Here is an 18,294-nt window from a genome sequence, read left to right as displayed (position 1 = left end):
GTTTTAAACTAAAGGAGAGGAGATTTAGATTAGACGTCAGGGGGAAGTTCTTTACTGAGGGAGTAGTGAGGTGCTGGAACAGGCTGCCCAAAGAGGTTGTGGATGCCCCAACCCTAAATGTGCTTAAGGCCAGGTTGAATGGGGCCCTGAGCAATCTGATCCATTACTTGATCCAGTGATTGGCAGCTTGTGGTGGGGAGGTTGGACTCTGATGATCCTTGAGGTCTCTTCCAACCCAAACTATTCTATCATTCTACTTGAGCTTTCTGCCTTGCTGCACTTACTGCACTCATACTCTCTGTCTGCCCCATTTTTTGTGCAGAGGATCCTCTCCACTGTGGACGCACAAGACCTAATTACGTGTGGAATGTGGGCGACCAGCAATCTCAGAGAAGGCAGGGAATCTAGCTGCTGGATCATGTCCTCGATGCATTTTGGAGTACCTATCCAAAATGGGTACGGGTAAGTTTCAAAGGCTGACATCTCCCTGGGACTGCGTAAGCTAGTTTTCCCACTATGAACACCTGGAACTGGTACAAAGCTGCCTTCAGTTTCTGGGGTTTGCTTTAGCACCTCTATCAAGGCAACCCATCCAAGCTCATTCCTACAAAATTGGAGCTGATGCGCAGACTTTGGCAGGCCACATGTCTGCTCCTACATGCATGAGAGCCTCCTAGGCAAGGAGCTCACAGCAGCTCCTGAGCAGGGCCGAAGGCTGTCAGATTTCTCTTCTTTCTGCAAACTGAAAACCCTTACAGGTCCTTGAGCAGTTGCTCAGCAGGCAGTTACCAGCACAAGAGGTAAACAGCCATGCTGACTACACATGCTTTCCCATGACGTGAGTAGGTCAGCAGTGGGTAACATGACTGTCACATGCTGGTGCAATAAGAAAGCCTGCTCAGATGGAGGCACATTAAACTTTAAGCAGTGGCTATCAGTAAAACAGCTCTCATGTAATCCCGGCTGTGTGACTAAACCCAGTCCATGGAGGACAGTGCTAAATAATCATGTTAATGAAATGTCTTGAAACTTGAGGCGTGAACATGTGACCACAGACTGTTCCTTACTTGTGGGAGATGATGGTAGGGGGAAGCTGCTTGTGGTCCCCAGCCAGGATGCACTTTGGAGCTTTCAGCAGAGGTATCCAGCAGCTGGCTTCCAGGGCTTGGGCACACTCATCTATCACCACCAGATCAAAGTAATTCTCAGGCAGCAGCTTCAGTGGACCATCAGAAGAAGCACCTAATTGAAGGAGAAAGTGCACAGCTTAGCAGGAACACACATGAGCAAGCAATACATTTTTAAAACAATTTGTAACGCTTTAACTGTGGCTAAGGCAGACAGATAAAATAATGTTTCCTGCAGATACGTACAAATTCAGCTCTGTAGTCCATGACAAATAAATATACATTACATGTATAGGTCAGAATTGTTTTTTGCTGATAACAGTTGGTAATCCTTATGGGTCCCTTCCAACTCGGGATATCCTGATTCTATTATTGTTTGCCCTTTTTTGCCCTGGCATCTGGGGCCAAAAGCTTCCGAACATCTCTGAAACAAGTGAAACACAGACGATTAATAGAACAATATGCTCAAATACTTCACCAGAACAGAAACAGAGCAAAAACACTACTGAACACCCACTTTCCTTCTGCCCTCAAATGCAAACAAAACTTCTCAGGAACAAAAACTGCAAGGACGACAGACTTGAGATTGGGTGATCTACTGAGGGATGCCCGAGGGGAAATGAGCAGTGGAGACCCACGCTCCCCAGCCATGCTGAACTCTCATGCTCCACTGTCCCTCCTTAAGGGAGGGAGAAAGACTACCATCTGACAGCTGAGACAAAAGCTATTTATTTTTTACAACAATAGCCTATTTGTAACACCGACCAAACAACTCTTACACAGATCCTGCTGTAATCCTGACATGAAATGATATTGATCCGTGCACTGATCAGAGCTGTGAATTTCACGGGCATCAACAAGGCATTCACAAAAAATAAAGAAACAAAAAAGGGGCTGCAAAAGAAAATGATGCAGAAGCCAGGTGCCAGACATGGAGATTTTAGTCACAGCACTCACAGAGATGTCTTTTTCCAAAGCTCTCACGCTACTGCACTGTAGTTCTGAAACCAGCACTGATTAGGAATGATTTTGCTTTGACTCTGCAAACCCTGCTGCCTCTACAGCTTTATGTCAGTTCAGATGCCAGAGTTTGTCAACTGAGATGCTGCTTTCCTTACAAATAATTTCCAGCCTATATGAGTCCACTGTGGCTCATATAACAAGAGGCAAACAGTTGGCACTTGACTTTTTTTTTTCTTGCCATGCTACAAGTGGAAGGAAAAGAAAGAACCAGAAAGATTCTCTCTGCCTAAGCAAGCCTGTCCTACTGTGGCATACAGCTCTGCAGACAGTTTTCTTCCCCTCTAGCGCTACAGCTCGGCTTATCGAACTTCCATTAACTAAAGGTCGCTGCTGTGCCTCTCTGTTGCCATGATTAAATTCTCCCTCTGCTGAACCTAGCAACAGAGCAATGTGGTGTGCATCAATAATTCCCATCAAACTAGACAGTTTTTGACAAACAGAGAAAAACACAAAGTCCAACTCCTTTGTTTTTCTACCACCTTTTGTTGAAACAGAATTACACAGACCTCCAGACTTGCTAGCAAGCCCCAGGAGAAAAGCACATCTGATCATTGCAATGGCTAGCACAAAATACCAGTTTTATTAAAAAAAACAAAAAAAACCCCAAAAATAACAACAACAACAACAACAACAACAAAAAACAAAAAAACAACTCCCTATATTTATTTCAGGCAAAACTGCCCAGGGATACAGTAAAGTCACTGTCCCTGGAGGTATTAAAGAAACATTCAGACACTGTACTAAGGGATGTGCGTTACTGGGGAAATATTGGTGGCAGGTGGATGGTTGGACTGGATCATGGAGGTCTTTTCCAACCTTGGTGATTCTATGATTCTAAGTGAGAGAGAATACCCAGAAAATAATTCACTAGAATGATTTTTTTTTAACCTTCATGTTAGCAAACTGTGAATGCCCCATGAGGTTCTTTTTTATGACCTCAAATTACTGATGTTTCTTTTCAGTGAATAATCTCTGAGCAACCAAATCTGAGGATTAAAAGTGGGCTCCGGAGTATTATACATCTGATCCAGAAAAGCACTTCAGGATGTGTTAAATTTAAGCACTTTTGTTTCCCTTCAATTGCAAGGGTATTTATTACTTGCCTATGTGTAGTTGTGCCTACATGTGCTGCCTGACCAATACCTGGAACAGTTCCCAAAATCCCATGTGCTTTATTCCACTTGGGTGATTTATACAACTAACAAAACACACACAAGCTGAGATCAGGCTATGGAAACATGTGTTGTATTCAATCAGCCATGGAAATTATTCAAGCAGGAAAGCTTGTGACTTATTAAATCAAGTAGCTTGTGACTTATGAAATAAGTAGCAGACTATACACTTCCAAAAGCACTTGTTTATGCACTGGAAGCTCAGCTCCAACTCAGAACTAAGATGGGCCAGCCTAGTTCCCAGCAAAGGCTCTTCAAAGACCCATATTCTAAATTCATGAAGTCTTCTTCACCTTCATTTCAGAGTGGAACAGAAGAAACACATGCTAGGACGTAAGCAGGGAGGATCTCGCTGCACTCCTGCACACAGGATTTTGACAGCATGCAGCAAACTTGACTGACTCACAGGAGCAAGAACTCTAAGGCTCCCTTCTGGCAGGATGCAGCACTGCATAGTTTACATGAGACTTGACAACGGGAGGTAAAATATTGCCAAGAAAAAGAGGATTGTGCACCTGTATTTGTAGCAAGGACTATACTGGCATGGGTAAGGGCTGCAGTCATGGCAGTTTCTTCCCGTTCCTTCAGCTCCTTTCTCAGTGCCTTAATCTTGCTGAGAAAATGGCCCCGCTCCCCTTTGTCTTGAGCCTTTTGGGATTTTGCCTGTAAAAAAAAAATATCAAGATAGAGCAAAGAGGGATATGTTCAGCTTATCTGATAACCAAAGTAGACAGATTCAGCATGGCTCCTCTATGCCCACCATGACCCACTGGCTTACCAAAAGCAGCTCCACAAAGCCCCTGGTTTCTCTTCCCTCTCCCTACCAGCAAGCCCCTTCTTGCAATCAGCACTGCTTGAAATGCAGTTAAGTATGACTGTAGCAATACAAACCCAGGCTCAAAGCATGAAGCAGCAGAACAAGAATACCACTGCCTAACACACCCTCCAGGAGCATCCGGAGTAGCATCATCACTCTTGGTCTAGACAGTGATGTCTCAGACATAGATGGCCCATACTTCAACTCTTCTGGCTGCACATTTTGAATTAGAAACGTAAATGACTGTTAAAGAGTAACTCCTTGTCTTTAAACCCTCTGTTTCAGCCCTGCTCTGCTCTGTGCTTTTTCAGTGTCCAGCAGGGACAGAAGGTCAGACGTTTTGGTCAATACAACAAAGTTCACACAGGAGCAGAAGTACTTTAGCACCAAGAGGAGAGTAAAATGTAACAGTGAGGGTTTTGTGCCCTTGTTGGGTGAGGAACATCACAAACACACTCTGTCTTGGTCTGCTCCTAGCTCAGGGGAAGCAAAGACTCTTGGGCTCCAAGTGACCTTGAAGCAGGAGGGGCCCCAACATGACTGACCCCCAGACTAGCACAGCAGCAGCTCTGCATTTTTGAAGAGGCATCTCTGAGTTGCTGTAAATGATTCACAGCAACACCCAGACAGGCTCATGAGGATTTTTTTTTAGCAACACCGATTAAATATATCTAAACCATCAAATCATCACCATGGATTGCTAGCACTACCCCAGTTACAAATCAGCAGCTACGAAACAAGGGACAAGCTATTGGTCACTGCAAGTCACCGTGAGAAAGCTGCCCAAACACTCAAGTGGGAATTTGGACTATTTTCTTCGAGGGAAGGCTGATGACATGAGTAACCTAGCAAGGGTACACACACAGGCTCTCACACGCAGCTGAACCAATGAGACCTGATGGTTCTAGAACATCTTCTGTATGAACGGATTCTCTGGTCCCCAACACAGCTCAGCTCACATCACAGCATTCCCTCTAGCAAAGACATTTCTTTGTGCCTCTTGTCTACTCAGCCATCCTGCTTTGGTTATGCTTCTATGTATTTAATATCTGTGAGGTCTTGACATGTAAAGGAGAGTCAAGAGGGTAGACAGATTTATAAGTTACAGGGGAGAGATCATACAAGCATCTTTCCCTTAGCTTGGCTCAAAAGAAGAGGGTGGATGCCAATCCAGATATTCATCATTGAGCTGAAGGAACAAAATAGATCAGTGTCAGCTTCCTCTCTGCTTGGAACACAGGAAGATTATAGAGCAAAATTGCTGGTGCCAGTACTGCCAAGTTTTGCATCTGTTCTGCAAAAAACATCTAGTTAGAAAATCAGCAATAGCAACTGGCTTGTGTCATTAAGATCCAAACATCTGGCTGAATCCAGCCCACTGCAGAACTTTCAGTCAACCCCAAGGACAACACTTGGCTCACTGAGCCCACTCACTCCTTGTTAGTGCATCACAGGTGCCAGCAGGCTCCAATCTGCATTGTTTGGGCCCCCACCCTTCACAATTTGGTCTAGGAGCTGCATCTAAGGTCACACCTTGCTTCCAAAGCTGAGCTATAGGGTTTTGCATACTTGGCTTGATTTAGGCTGGCTTTCTTCTGGAGTTGGTTGTAGGTCTAACTAACTGGTGGCCTGAACTGCCAGCTGATCTTGCTTAATGCCACTAAAGCTATCTGCCTTTTTTGCTCAAGTAACATGGGATTACACCCTTGTTGGTACAAACAGTATTCAGAAGTTGATGTCCTGGAGTACTTCCAGCCTACACTGTAAGAAAAAAATGATGGACAGAAAACATGTATAAAGAGCATGGATTTTCAGGTATGCTACTAGTCTCCCTAAGGCTGAATGTAAGGAAGAAGAAGAAAAGGAGAGTCAAAATGGGGAGTGAGCAAAGGAAGAAATGATTAAATGAGCAACTAGGGGAAACTGAAAGGAAGACACTAAGGATTAGGGAGATGATCCAGGGCCTCAGAGGTGAACTGTCTGTCCCCTAGAGAGCGAAAGGGAAGTCAATACGTCAGGTGCCTCTTTTCTGTGGAAAAACCTGGTTGTGGTAGGGCAAAGCACCATCATACAAGCTGGACTGCAGTAGTATGTTGTTAGCTCTTGCTTTTTTGCCTGTTATTTTAGAGTTCATCAAGTGAATCAACAATTATGAAGTTTTTAAAAAAAGAAATAAATCCTGCTTATAGCTGTGACTACAACAGGGTCTCCATCCCAGGAGATAAGTGTATTCTCATCACAAACTTGCCTCCCAGCTATGAGTACGACCTCATCCAGCTATTGGATGCCCTCTCTTACCCTTACATGAAATGTGCAAGAACAATTTGTCAAGTGACTTCTCTGAGTGCTCAAACAATAAATATGCTTGAAGACAGCAACAGAAATGCTGGATGATGCATAGACACATTTGGGAAAATTGAAGTCGCTGCCACAGCAGTGGCTGCAGATTAATGTTCATGGAGCTGAAAGCCATGTTCAACCTCCATCATTTAAAAAAAAATAATACATGCATGGTGCACTACTGAAGGGCAGAACAATATGCTTGGGCAAGTATGGCACAGCACATGTAGGGGTATGAAGATGCTTTTCTGTGTGTCCCACTGAGACAAAAAACCTTGCCTAAGTTGAAAGCATCTGAAGAATGGCTTTTGGACAATGCTACCACCAGCAAAATTCTAATTAGCATCAAAGCCTATTATCCCAAATAGAAAAGCTACTCCGTTAATTAAGTTATAAAAAAATAAATTAGGTTGAGAAAGAAGAAATTAAGGATGCACTTTTATAGTGTACTCTACTTTCTACTTGAGGTGGCTGAGAGTGGAAGGGAGTGTCAGGACAGCTAGATATCTCATCAGGAAGTGAATTAATGATGCAGACGCCTCCCTTCCTCTTCTGGAGAAGAGAACCATGTGAACAATTCCAGGCAGATAATCTGGAGAGCAGGACACTGCAGCATCTCCCCATGGTGCAGCAGTAATGATTATGATTTCGCCACTTCAATGAGGAATTCTGCTAGGAAGAGCTTTGCCCTCTTCTGGCTCTACAGCAGAAAAAGATGAGTGCTGTTGGACAGTGAACAAGCAGGCTCAGGCACACTCCAGAAGAGAGGCTGTCTCTGTGAGATGCTTCTTCAGGCTGGAAGTGTCCCCTGATTCTGATGGCTTTGCTTGTGCCTTAATGCCTTTTCTCCAAGGCCAAGTTCTCTTCTAAGGGTAATCAAGAAGTGGCAGAGTGACTCCTCACTTACAAAGTAGCTTGCCTGGCTAACAGATGGAGTACTCTTAATATAGAGAGATGGCATTCAGGTTACCCAGGTGGGGTGTGTTGTGGGGACACTTACAAAGGCCTGGTCAATGTCCTTCCTGACATCTGCCACTATCTGAGCACTGTCACTGCGAGCCAAGACTGCATCCAAGGAATGCTGCTGGATGGGCTCCAGCAGGCGAGCAGGGTGCCCGAGCCGCAGGATGCGGGCTTTGTAGCCAGCCAGTTTTTCCACCAGGTTATCCACTGCAACATTGGAAGGGGCACAGCACAGGACCTGTGAGGGGGGAAAAAAAACACCAAAGTGCTTGTTATTGCCATAAGTGAAGCACTGGAGCAACAATGCCTGAGCAACAGGAAGGCACTCAGCAGAGAGGAGATGAGAGCACGCAACTAGCAGGAAAAAAATCAATGGCATCTCCACAGCTCCAGACACCAGAGGCAATTCTCAAATTCTCCTCTTGGCTTGAAGCACCAGTGCAGGGTCTCTTATAATTAGAAGCTTCAAAGCTCAGGTTTGCTCTTCGCACCTCATTTCAGCTGGTAGGGAAAATTTCCCAGCCAGCATAACACAGCTGCTACTGGATTTCTTCTAGCTGCCATGAACCCCAATGAGTTTGCAAAATAAATCAGAATGGTTGCTATCACTGCACTCCTGCTGCTGATTACTCACTTTCAGGCCTTGCTGTACAGCTTGCAAGATGATCTCTGCTATTGTTGTGGTCTTCCCTGTGCCAGGTGGTCCGTGGATGATGGCAAGCTCCTTTTGTGCTAGGGAGAAGGAAACAGCCTCCCTCTGCGATGCATCCAGTGAGTCATTGTAGAGCTTTAAAGGCACTGGGGAAACAGCAGGAGATTCACTTGGACCTCAGCCCTAACTTACTGAGAAGCACAAATCCATAGCCCAAATGTTGGTGATAACTTTCCCGGGGAGCAAGCTACACTGTATATACCACCTTCCAGAAGAACACAAACTGGTAAAACTAAGGATTGTTCTGCTTCTTGATCAAGCTGTATATGCTGCATCAGTCTCTCCCCCACCCTGTTTCTCCTGCTCAGTGATGTTTCAAAAGGAGCAAGCATTTGGTTGTGAACACAGCTAGTCTCAACTAACTTTTGGCAGTGTTTTAGGAAGCATTTTCTTGCCATAATACAAAACCTTTAGGGCAGGGAGGGGATATTTTGAAGGTGAGCCAGTGTATTTAGCGAGTGTTCAGTGAAGAGAGAGAAGAAAGTGAAGAAAGTGGCTGATCTTGCAAATGAATTGTTTCTCTTCCAGTTAACAAACTCAGTGAGTTGCTGTGAAAAAGCAGTGAAACAAACCACAGCATCTGTGAACAAACAAACAAAAAAAGCCCACAGCTGTCCTATACTGTTTAACGGTGACAGAAAAGGAAGCCAGGAAATAGATGCAAGCAAGCAGTATAAATATTGAAAACTTAAGTTAATTTGGATTTCATTATTAGAAAGGAAAAAAGGGAAATGAATATGCAAATTGCATTACAAGAGAATTGGTTTCACTGCAAAAGGTGGAATTCTCATGAGCCACTTTTTACCTCCAAGATTTATATAATTTAAATCCATTATTTATTCTCATCTGACTTAATCCTGCTGCTAATCTGCTTGTTCATTATGAAAGTTAATTACAGCAGAAATATGACTCATTACACTGAGGTTTACCGAAAATAATGTTCCCATGAAAGCTTATATAAGACAAATCTCTGGGCATCATTCCCTGCAGGGCATCATCTGCTTTATCTCTACCTCTGCATTAAGGGCTTGATCAAAAGCTTAAAAGTTTCCTCTGGCTTCAGATATGTTAACTTATGTGCAACTCCTACACAACCTTTGGCACTGAGTTTTGAATCAGCACATCCAAATGAGGTATTTAGGTTAAACAAGCATAGCTATGCTAAGGATGCTGGTGGGGAAATAATGGTAATGGTTTCTGCTCTTGCTTTATGTTATTTTTGAGTTAGCCTGCCCGTGACTAAGAGAAGAACAGCATGCATCCAGGGGGCAAGGAAAAAAAGAATAGCTTAAAAACTACAAGGCATTTCCCATAGTGAGGAACAGCTGGGATGTAGGAGTCATTGATATTTCCTTGCTCAAAGAATGAGGTCAGAAAGAGGCTTCTCCACACACAAGCACACCCTCTTCCCTCTTAATCACAGCTGCTAGGAGCTGCTGGAAGGGCAGTTCCTCTCTTCCGGGCTAGGCACATTTTAAGTCATGGAGGAGGAGGGTGGCAAAGCTTGTGGGATGCTGCGGCTCCTCTAAACTCTCTTCCATCCATCAGCAGGCTTTAAGCAGGCTTCTCTGAAGAAATGCAGTTAATCCACTCCAACAGGATGGCCCAAGTGCTCTTTACAAGCAACCAGTTCAGGATTTGCACAGGTAGTCCCAAGAGACAGCTTTAAACCAGCTGCAGCCCTGTGGCACCAAGTCTACATTTATGCCTCCTGCTTTGCCCAGGGCTGCCAATCTCCTCCCTACAGTCTGTAGAGCAGAAGTCTGACAATGAAATCTGCATTCTTGGTAAGGGTGAATCTGAATGGGGTTCAAGTAGTCCAGTTCCAGACTCAGAACTCTGTGTAGGAGCTTTATGCTTGGAGGGGGGAGGGGAAAACATCTTGGCCATCATGTTTGGTCTTCCAGCAACATCTCCTTAGACAGGTAACTTTCCATGCCCTCCTTGTTAAGTATTTAGCAGTCGAGTTGTCCAGACTGCTTAGTTTGCCCTGCAGATTTCAGGGCCCATTTCATGGCTCCCACGATGACAGGAAGCATCGTACAACAGTGGGACAAAAAACACTGAAGACTTTTGCAAGTGATATAGCATGAGCTCAATATATGTTTTCCTACAAATCTGTTTGCTTTCCCAGATCTCTGCCTGCTGAGTTGGATTTTTCTGGGGACACCTCTGCATGGGGCTAGGCTTGCAACAGGGAATTCTCTATGAGAGGGATATTGTGCATCCAGCCTGGCTGACTCTGTGGTGTGCAGCAAGCAGAGCAATGCTGGCCTCTGCTGGCTAGCAAAGCCTTTCTATACATTCACAACAACATATACATATATGGTATGAGACAGCAGCTGTAAGCAGGGAAGGCTTTCTTGCAGGCTGTCAGTGTGAAAGTCCTGAGCCACAGGTGCAGGTTAAATGGAGGAGAGCTAAGCAAAGTGTTTCTTACACGCATCTGTATTTTGCTTTCTACCAAGCCTGATAAGCATAAACCCTACTCAGTTCAGAATTTGCCTTCTGAAAAGCCTGCTGAGATTTTTCTGAAGATAGCAAGGTAAGGCTTGGAAATACTTTGTGATGGGGACCAGTCCCACTCGTATCTGCAGATCTCATTTACTCGTTGGTTATATATTCATACACTCCTTTTGATACTCCAGGTTATTCTTCCTACAGCCTATCTAGTGTTTTTTTTTTCTTATGCCAAGAATACTTATGCTGAGTTGCATTTTTAAGTGTTTTGCAAGGGCTTGGGATCCACCACACAACGCCCATCTATGATCTATAGATGCCCATCTATGCCCAACTCCAGCAACCTCCAGCAAGGAGGAGAGATGAACAGCACAGAATAAGGGCACAACTCAGCAAGTACAGCAAATAGCAAGCAGGATTTTCCAGATCCTGTAGGAAACAGCTGCGTGCAAATTAGCACCGCAGCAGTACCTCTGGAAGTCATCAGGAGCTGGGGGGAAAAAAGGGCACAGAATTTGTTTTTGTTATTATTACCCTCCTGTGCATACTGGTGTTCTTTTAGCAAGCCAACATCATGCATTGGTCAGATGCCAGCAGCTACTAACTACTTTAAAACCACATTTCAATTGGTTTTATCAGACTCCTTGTCCATCTAATCAGCCAGTGACTGGATTTTGGCACCCTCTTGGGATGACACAGACTCCAGTATAGATCCTCCAGGCACAGCATTTGGCAGCACATTCTCCCATGATGTGCCAGGCAGCTGTGATCCACTCATGAGGAAATCACAGCACAAGAGCATAAAAAAAAACAACAAAAAAAACCAAGCAGCTAGAAGTTGTTTACCAGATAGGCCAGAAAATTCTGCCAGGCTAGCATAACTGTATTTGGGTATCCCCTAAAGAGATATCCCCTGCATAAACAACCATTGGGGAAAACAAACAAACAAACATTTAAGAAGTTAGACTTAAGATGCTGCTGCTCCCTGTATCACTTGCTGGAGCCTAATTTGCCCCTAGGAGAAAACTCCTCAATTATCTGAGCATGGAGCTGAGTGCTTACACTTTCCATTGACCCCTTTAATTCTCAATTTCCTTATCATTTGGTTTACATGCTGTCACAGAAGATAGTCACAAAAGCTGCCTTTCCAGCCTAGATGAGGCAGGAACTCTCTACTCTGGGCCTTTCTCTTTTTCTACACAAACGTCAGTGTTAGCTTTTTCTTTGGATGGTCTGCCTTTTGCAAACAAGCCACACACTGCAAGTTCCTACACTATTTGCTGAAACACAGATCTATTTCCCCAAGTGTTCAATATACCCAAGAACCTGCATGTGCTGTCTCACAGGCATAAGACACAGAATTTATCCAGCCAGACTGACCTTCTCTTCAACTCGGTGGAGGATGATAATTGAAGGGACTTTACAGGATCTATTTATACTTGAAGTTATTATTATTTAATTACTGGCTAGTATAACATCTTTCTCATTAGTGAGAAAGGAGCTATAAAGTGAAAAGGTAAATGGAAGGCCTTTCCACCCTGCCAGAGCATTTTGCTCTTCTCAGGTGATGTGCTGCCTTCTCATATTGCATCTCCTGCCTAATGCAGCTGAATGTTTCTATAAATCCATATTCTTGGCGCTGGGGAGATGTAAAATTCATCTTTGCACTTCAGTTGGCACATCTGAGCAATTCACTGTTTTTCTTCATTACAGAGGCAGTTCTGCCACCAGAGGGAAAAGGTGGAGTTAAAGCTGCTATGACAGTTAGTTCATTAATATTTAATTCTTCTATTTAATGTTAAAAACCTGAGTACACCAAAGTCCCAGTATAGTCAAAAGGCTAAAAGGTTTGACTCAGACTAAGCTCAGTGTCAGATCTAGGGAGGCATGACTCACATTAGCATTAATTCTTCAGCCCTAATGTATCATATCAGAAACCTAGCCTGAAGGTAATGGAAGTAAGTATGTGAAAGAGGTGTAAAGTTGTGGACAACTAAATGCAGTAATCAAGGTAACTGGGAAAACTTTAACAGCCTGCACAGAGGGGATGAAACCAAACACAGCCCTAGCCAACAAGGAGACCAGTGATGGATGACATAACTCATGATACACTTCTGAGCAGTAAGCCCTGTGCCTCAGGAGAGACCTGAGCTCTCTGCCCAGCTTACATACAGAATGTCTGCCTGATCCTGTAAGGCAAATTGGTTTACCTTCTGCCTTCCTTCTCTGCTGTGTGTAGCCCTTCTGTCAAGGGACAATATTCATTAACACTTGCCAAGCCCTCATATTCTGCTGATTTGTTTTCCCCATGGTTCCCTTGAAAGTTTAGCTGTGTAACTGCATCTTTCATCTTTTAAAAACTCAAATCACGTAAGATCAGAGTAAAAGGGGATTCTACTCCTACGCAATTTTTTGGGCAGCTGTTGGTAGAGCCAAGACGTGAGGTTTTAAATTTGACAATGAAACCAAAGCAGCCTGAGTATTTCCACCTTGACTGAATATAATCACAAGGTTGTAAAAAAAAAAAAAAAAAAAACAACAAAACAAAACAAACAAAAAAAACAAGCATTCCCATGCTGTTTCAAATTGCAGTAGTTCCACAGTCACTTAATTCCCATGTAGGCTGAGTTATTGGATTTTCTGTACAGAAGCAGTGCAGGCAGCTTCTGATCTCTGAAGTTTATGGATGGGATTGGAGCAGGAAGCAAATAAGAAGTGCCTCATAACATAAATTCAATTTCAGACTCTTAAATGTGCAAAGAAATTCTCCCATCACAAATTCAGCTTTTGTTAATGCCAGAATTCAGCTTTACTTGGTACTCTTTGAGGAAAGTGAACATTAGCTAGCTGAAGAGTCTGGGTAATTCTGTATCTCTGGTACCAGGGATGACGAGTGTCTTTACAGCAGGTTAGCGTGTCCAGTGACCCATTAACAATGAGAAATAGGTATTTAATGTTGCCAGCTGCAACGCTATTTATTACTTGCATTCAACTTCAGGCTTCACTGACTGCTCTAGAGACTGAACATTTCTACCTCTTTCCCCTCAGTAATTTCCCATGATGTTTGCTTACAACCTGTATGAGTAGCAACATCTGCTTTTACTGACAGATCTAAAAGAGCTCTCCAGTTTTACAAAGTCTTAGAAACATCCTTACTTGTTTCACTGGATGGGCTTGGATCCAAAGAAAAGAAGAGGACATCAATCAGATCAGAGGCTGGACCACCGTGATACTGCTTTAGTGCGTTTAGAGCTCTGCCACAGAAAAAAACAGGTTATAAGCATTGTGTGTATTCCTTCAAAAGATTCCCTGCACAAGTCAGAGGCCAGAGCAGTGTATTCTGGTGACAGAAGTTTTTGGGCACAACAGGCTGATTGTATCTAACTGCTGCATCCCTGACTCCTCACATCCCCTGAACCTGCCACACATTTCCCCTTTCTACTGTTGCTCTGGTTTGACATAGTTGGATCTTATGATTTTTCAGCACATCAGTTCAGCCAAGTGCCGAGATCAGCCTCAGAAGGGTTTTCCTAGAATAAGCCTGGCAATTTTCAACTGGCCTCTGTGCTCCTGAGTGGTGACCCTAGGTGAGCTGCCACCTCACAGCCCTTACTTTTTTATCCTGTTGTAGGTGATATCGTTGGCTAATTTCAGCAGGCGGTATGAGCTCTCATGATCCACACTCAGCATGCCATCTCGAGATTCCTCAAAGGCAATGGTCACTGCTCTGGAGGTGACACGTGTTACAGTGCCAGTGGAGAGCAGATCGCCTTGGCCGACTGAATTGTAAAGGCCCACAATGTCACCTGCAAAGACAAATTAGAAGAGAGCATGAAGTGTGGCAAATGTTTTGAGAAGAAGCTCTCTTGAGGAGACTAGCATAGTCCTATGAAGACAGTAGGCCCATATGCACCAAACACAGGACTAACCCCATGTTTCCTGCCAAGGTGAGAAGCCCATAAAGGAGAATACAATAGGATAATAGAATGGCTTGTGTTGGGAGAGACTTTAAGGATCCAGCAGAGAGGGGTTCCAATCATTGGATCAAGTATTCAATCAGTTTGCCAAGGGATCCATCCAACCTGGCCTTAAACAGTTCCAGAGATGGAGTATCCGAAACCTTTCTGGGCAACCTGCTCCAGCACCTCACCACTCTCAGTGAAAAACCTTCCCCTGACATCTAATCTAAATCTCCATTCCTTTAATTTAAAACCATTCCCCTTTATCCTATCAATATCTATTTTTGTAAAAAGTTGATTCCCTCATTTTTATTAACTTCCCTTAAATATTGGAAGGCCACAGTGAAGTCTTCCTGCAGCCACCTTTATTCCAGGCTGAACAAGCTTTGTTCTTGCAGCCTATCTGCATGAGAGAGATGCTCCATACCTTTGATTACCTCCATGGCCCTCCTCTGGACCCTCTCCAACAGCTCCACATCTTTCCTGGGTTGGTGGCCCCAGATCTGGACGCAGTACTCCAGATGGGGCTTCACAAGAGCTGAGTGGAGGGGGACAATCACTTCCCTCTCCTTGCTCGCCATTCCTATTTTAATGTAGCGCAGGATATACTCGGCCTTCTGGCTGCAAGCACACACTGCTGGCTCATGTTAAGCTTTCCATCAATCAGTACCACTAAAACCTTCTCAGCAGGGCTATTCTCAAGGAATTTTTCCCCCAGTTTGTACACGTATTTGGGATTACCCTGACCCAGGTGCAAAACCTTGCACCTTACTTTGTTGAACCTCATTAGGTTCACAAGCGCCCACCTTTCGATAAAGGTGGAGGGACCTTGATAAACCTTTTGAGTTTATCAAGGTCCCTCTGGATGGTCCCTTCCTTCTGCTGTATAAACTGCACCACTCAGTTTGGTGTCATCAGAAAACATGCTGAGGGTGCACTCAATCCCATCATCTATATCACTGATAAATCCTTCTCTTTCCTGACAAAGCATGCAGCAAGAAGCAGTGAAAAGACAGTAACCAGCTACCTTCAGACCCCATACGGCTTGGGGTAGAGACCACCAGTGCTCTCCACCATGCTGCTCAGAAACGTAACATTTTTTCACACAAACCCTGGAGGGCCTGACTTCTCTAAGGTCTAAGACAAAATTTTTAACATTTATTTTATCTTTCAGTCATAGCCAAGGGGCCTGCATGACAACATGTACCTCCCAGAGGACTATTTTATGCCAGTCAGTAGAAGTAAAAAAGAAAGAGATTCTCAAAGGGCTCACAATAGCCATTCTGCTCTTCATACATATCTATGAGATAGGATCAGTCGGATTATGCAGTTCAGTGGTGAAATGGAGATTTTGAACAAGGTGTCTAGCAAGTGGACAATTTAAATGGGTCTCAGGCTTACTGAGGACTAAATTTCAAATTAGCAAACTAATGGAAGTTCTTAATTATTGTTCATCAGCTCCTGCATTAAAATGTTTGTCTCTTAGGAATAGTTTACTGCTATAGCAATGTTATTTCTCTGTGAAAAGCACTGATGAATGCTGCTTCTTAGACCTCAAGGCTGAGACCCAAGTCTGCAAGGAGTTCTTTTAATTTCACAGGTTGGAGACTTGGCTGGTAAAGACAACATCAACAAACTGAATGGCAACCCACTTTGAAACAGTACCACAGATCAGAAACAGACCAGTTTCCCACGATGTATCTGCTTAGCAAGCTAATTGATTCATCAAACAGAAGAAAGCAAATTATTAAATGAAACCAGCAAACTAAGGGCTGGTGTTGCCAGCCCTTCTCTTAAGGACCAGCTTTGGAGAATGCAAAGCAATACCCTTGTTGCCTAAGGAAAAGGGAAAAAGGGTCTCTGCAAGAAAAAGAAGTTACTTCCATTGTCACTTGGAACTATTTCACAGTCAAACCCAAGTTCTTCCAAGGGGTAAGCAGCTGGCTATAGCTGGCAGACTGGTTCCTCACCTACCTCAGATACCAGCAACCATTCAGCTCTGACATTCCCAGTTGTAATTTCAAGGAACTGATGGCAGAGGATAGGGGACAATTAGGAAGAGTGCTGGCTGATGTGTTGGTGAGCCTTTTTCTAGTGTCTCTATTTCCAGGCATTAATACACGTGGTGTATACTTCACATCTTCTTGATAAAAAATAACAGTACAAGGAAGGGAGGAAATTGGCATCTCAGGAAGGAAAAGAAAGTCCATTTTCCATTTTGAAAATGAACTGCAAGGTAAGCTCCTTACCTACTCTAAGCATGAACACAGTGGCTCGTACAAAACATGCTAAGAAATCTTTAATGGTGGGACACCATGGCTTTGTTTTTAAGGATTCTGAACCAGGAAAGCTTGCTTGTTACAACAGGCAGTATTTCCTGCTGCAACATCCATGCTAATAATAAGCTGAAAGAGAAAGACAACCTATTTCTCTACATTCACCCTCTAGCCACATTTTCTCACTTCCTCTTTTCCTCAATCACTCAGTCTTTACAAGCGTTGCATTAGAAATACTTTTGGCAGAGCATATCAGTCATCTCCTGCTTTGCACAAATGGGACTATCACTTACCAGGCCCAAAACTGTTATAGGGCAGCTCGGTGTCTGAATCATATTTTCTAGGCTGAAATGTCACAAGCAGACGCCCGTAGAGGCCGGTTCTCTGGTTGGCAGCTTGAAGTTTTAGTAAGCAGACACCTCTGCGCTGCAGTTCCTTTAAGGAGATGTTTTCCTGCCATGCTCTGAAAGCACAAACAGATATGAAAACCATTTGTTAGATTGAAATAAACCAAACACTTCAGAAGACAAAACAGAAAAAGACAAACCAGGGAGGAGACAGAAAAGATGGATGATGGCAAAAGAGATGCTAGCTTGTTGAAGTATTGATTTACATATCTTTTTGTTGTGATGTAATTGGATTGGATTCTATATAGTTCCATCTCCAATGTGACATATTTTGAGGAATGGGGAGAAGCCTACATAGTATGGAGATGTAAGTGTTTATTTACATGTACTTCTTCTGTCTGGATGCATAAAAGAAAACACTGCCCAGCTCATGAGCCAGCAGAGAGTGATCCAAGCTTTCTCCTATCGCACATAAGCTCTTAAATGGAAGGTTTGCTGTTTCTCACATGAAGATTTTGTGCAAATCCCCAACTAATATCCCCAGAGGCACTACACAGAGAAGAGAGCCTTCTACATGGGACTGAGACACAAATTACCATTGGCAGCTCTACAGCCTTTTGGCTCAGCATTAGCCAGAGTACTTAGGTGGATTCTTTATTTTTTGATAGATTGACAGGGAGGAAAGAAGGAAAGAAAATCCACCTTGTTCAACTTTTACTTTTCCAATTTGTCTCACAGACTGGGGCTAGGGGAATTTTAAGCAGCAGGACAGAAGCAGCAGGACAGAGACATGTGCAGACTATGGAGGTCAAGGGGCCCCAACTACCAACAGAGTGAGGTCAGAGCCCATGAGTGACTCAGTCTGACAGGGGCAAGTTGACCCTATAGAGGTGAGCCCCATAGCTGACAGCAGGTCTCATATGAGCACTGCTATAGGGTTCATATAGAGCTTCGGTCCTATAAAAGTGTGCTGAAGGGTTTCTATAGGGCCATGGCGCTACCTTCTCTCGGCGAGCTCGGCCTCCCGCTCCTCCCTCAGCAGCTCCAGCTGCCGTTCAGCCGCCTCCGCCGCCATCTTGGCCCCACGGGCATTTCTGC

At 43.9% G+C, this 18,294-nt stretch overlaps 1 protein-coding gene across 2 annotated transcripts in view; it reads right to left on the bottom strand.

Moving 5' to 3' along the window:
• The window catches only part of IGHMBP2 (immunoglobulin mu DNA binding protein 2), a 35,521-nt gene extending 17,242 nt beyond the window's left edge, over positions 1-18,279 (bottom strand). For both annotated transcript variants that reach the window (XM_042837365.1, XM_042837366.1), the window contains exons 1-8: positions 18,198-18,279; positions 17,143-17,312; positions 14,228-14,420; positions 13,771-13,868; positions 8,077-8,240; positions 7,480-7,680; positions 3,838-3,985; positions 1,068-1,242 (exon numbers count right to left, since the gene is read on the bottom strand). In XM_042837365.1, the coding sequence (XP_042693299.1) occupies positions 1,068-1,242; positions 3,838-3,985; positions 7,480-7,680; positions 8,077-8,240; positions 13,771-13,868; positions 14,228-14,420; positions 17,143-17,312; positions 18,198-18,271 (1,223 nt within the window). In that variant the 5' untranslated portion in view covers positions 18,272-18,279. The remainder of the gene's footprint in view (positions 1-1,067; positions 1,243-3,837; positions 3,986-7,479; positions 7,681-8,076; positions 8,241-13,770; positions 13,869-14,227; positions 14,421-17,142; positions 17,313-18,197) is intronic.
• Positions 18,280-18,294: the final 15 nt, after the last annotated feature.

The sequence above is a fragment of the Centrocercus urophasianus genome, unplaced genomic scaffold, assembly GCF_019232065.1.
Source record: "Centrocercus urophasianus isolate 14NV4802_14NV808 unplaced genomic scaffold, USGS_Curo_1.0 seq_7, whole genome shotgun sequence".
Lineage (NCBI taxonomy): Eukaryota > Metazoa > Chordata > Aves > Galliformes > Phasianidae > Centrocercus > Centrocercus urophasianus.
This window is presented reverse-complemented; position numbering and strand designations above follow the sequence as displayed.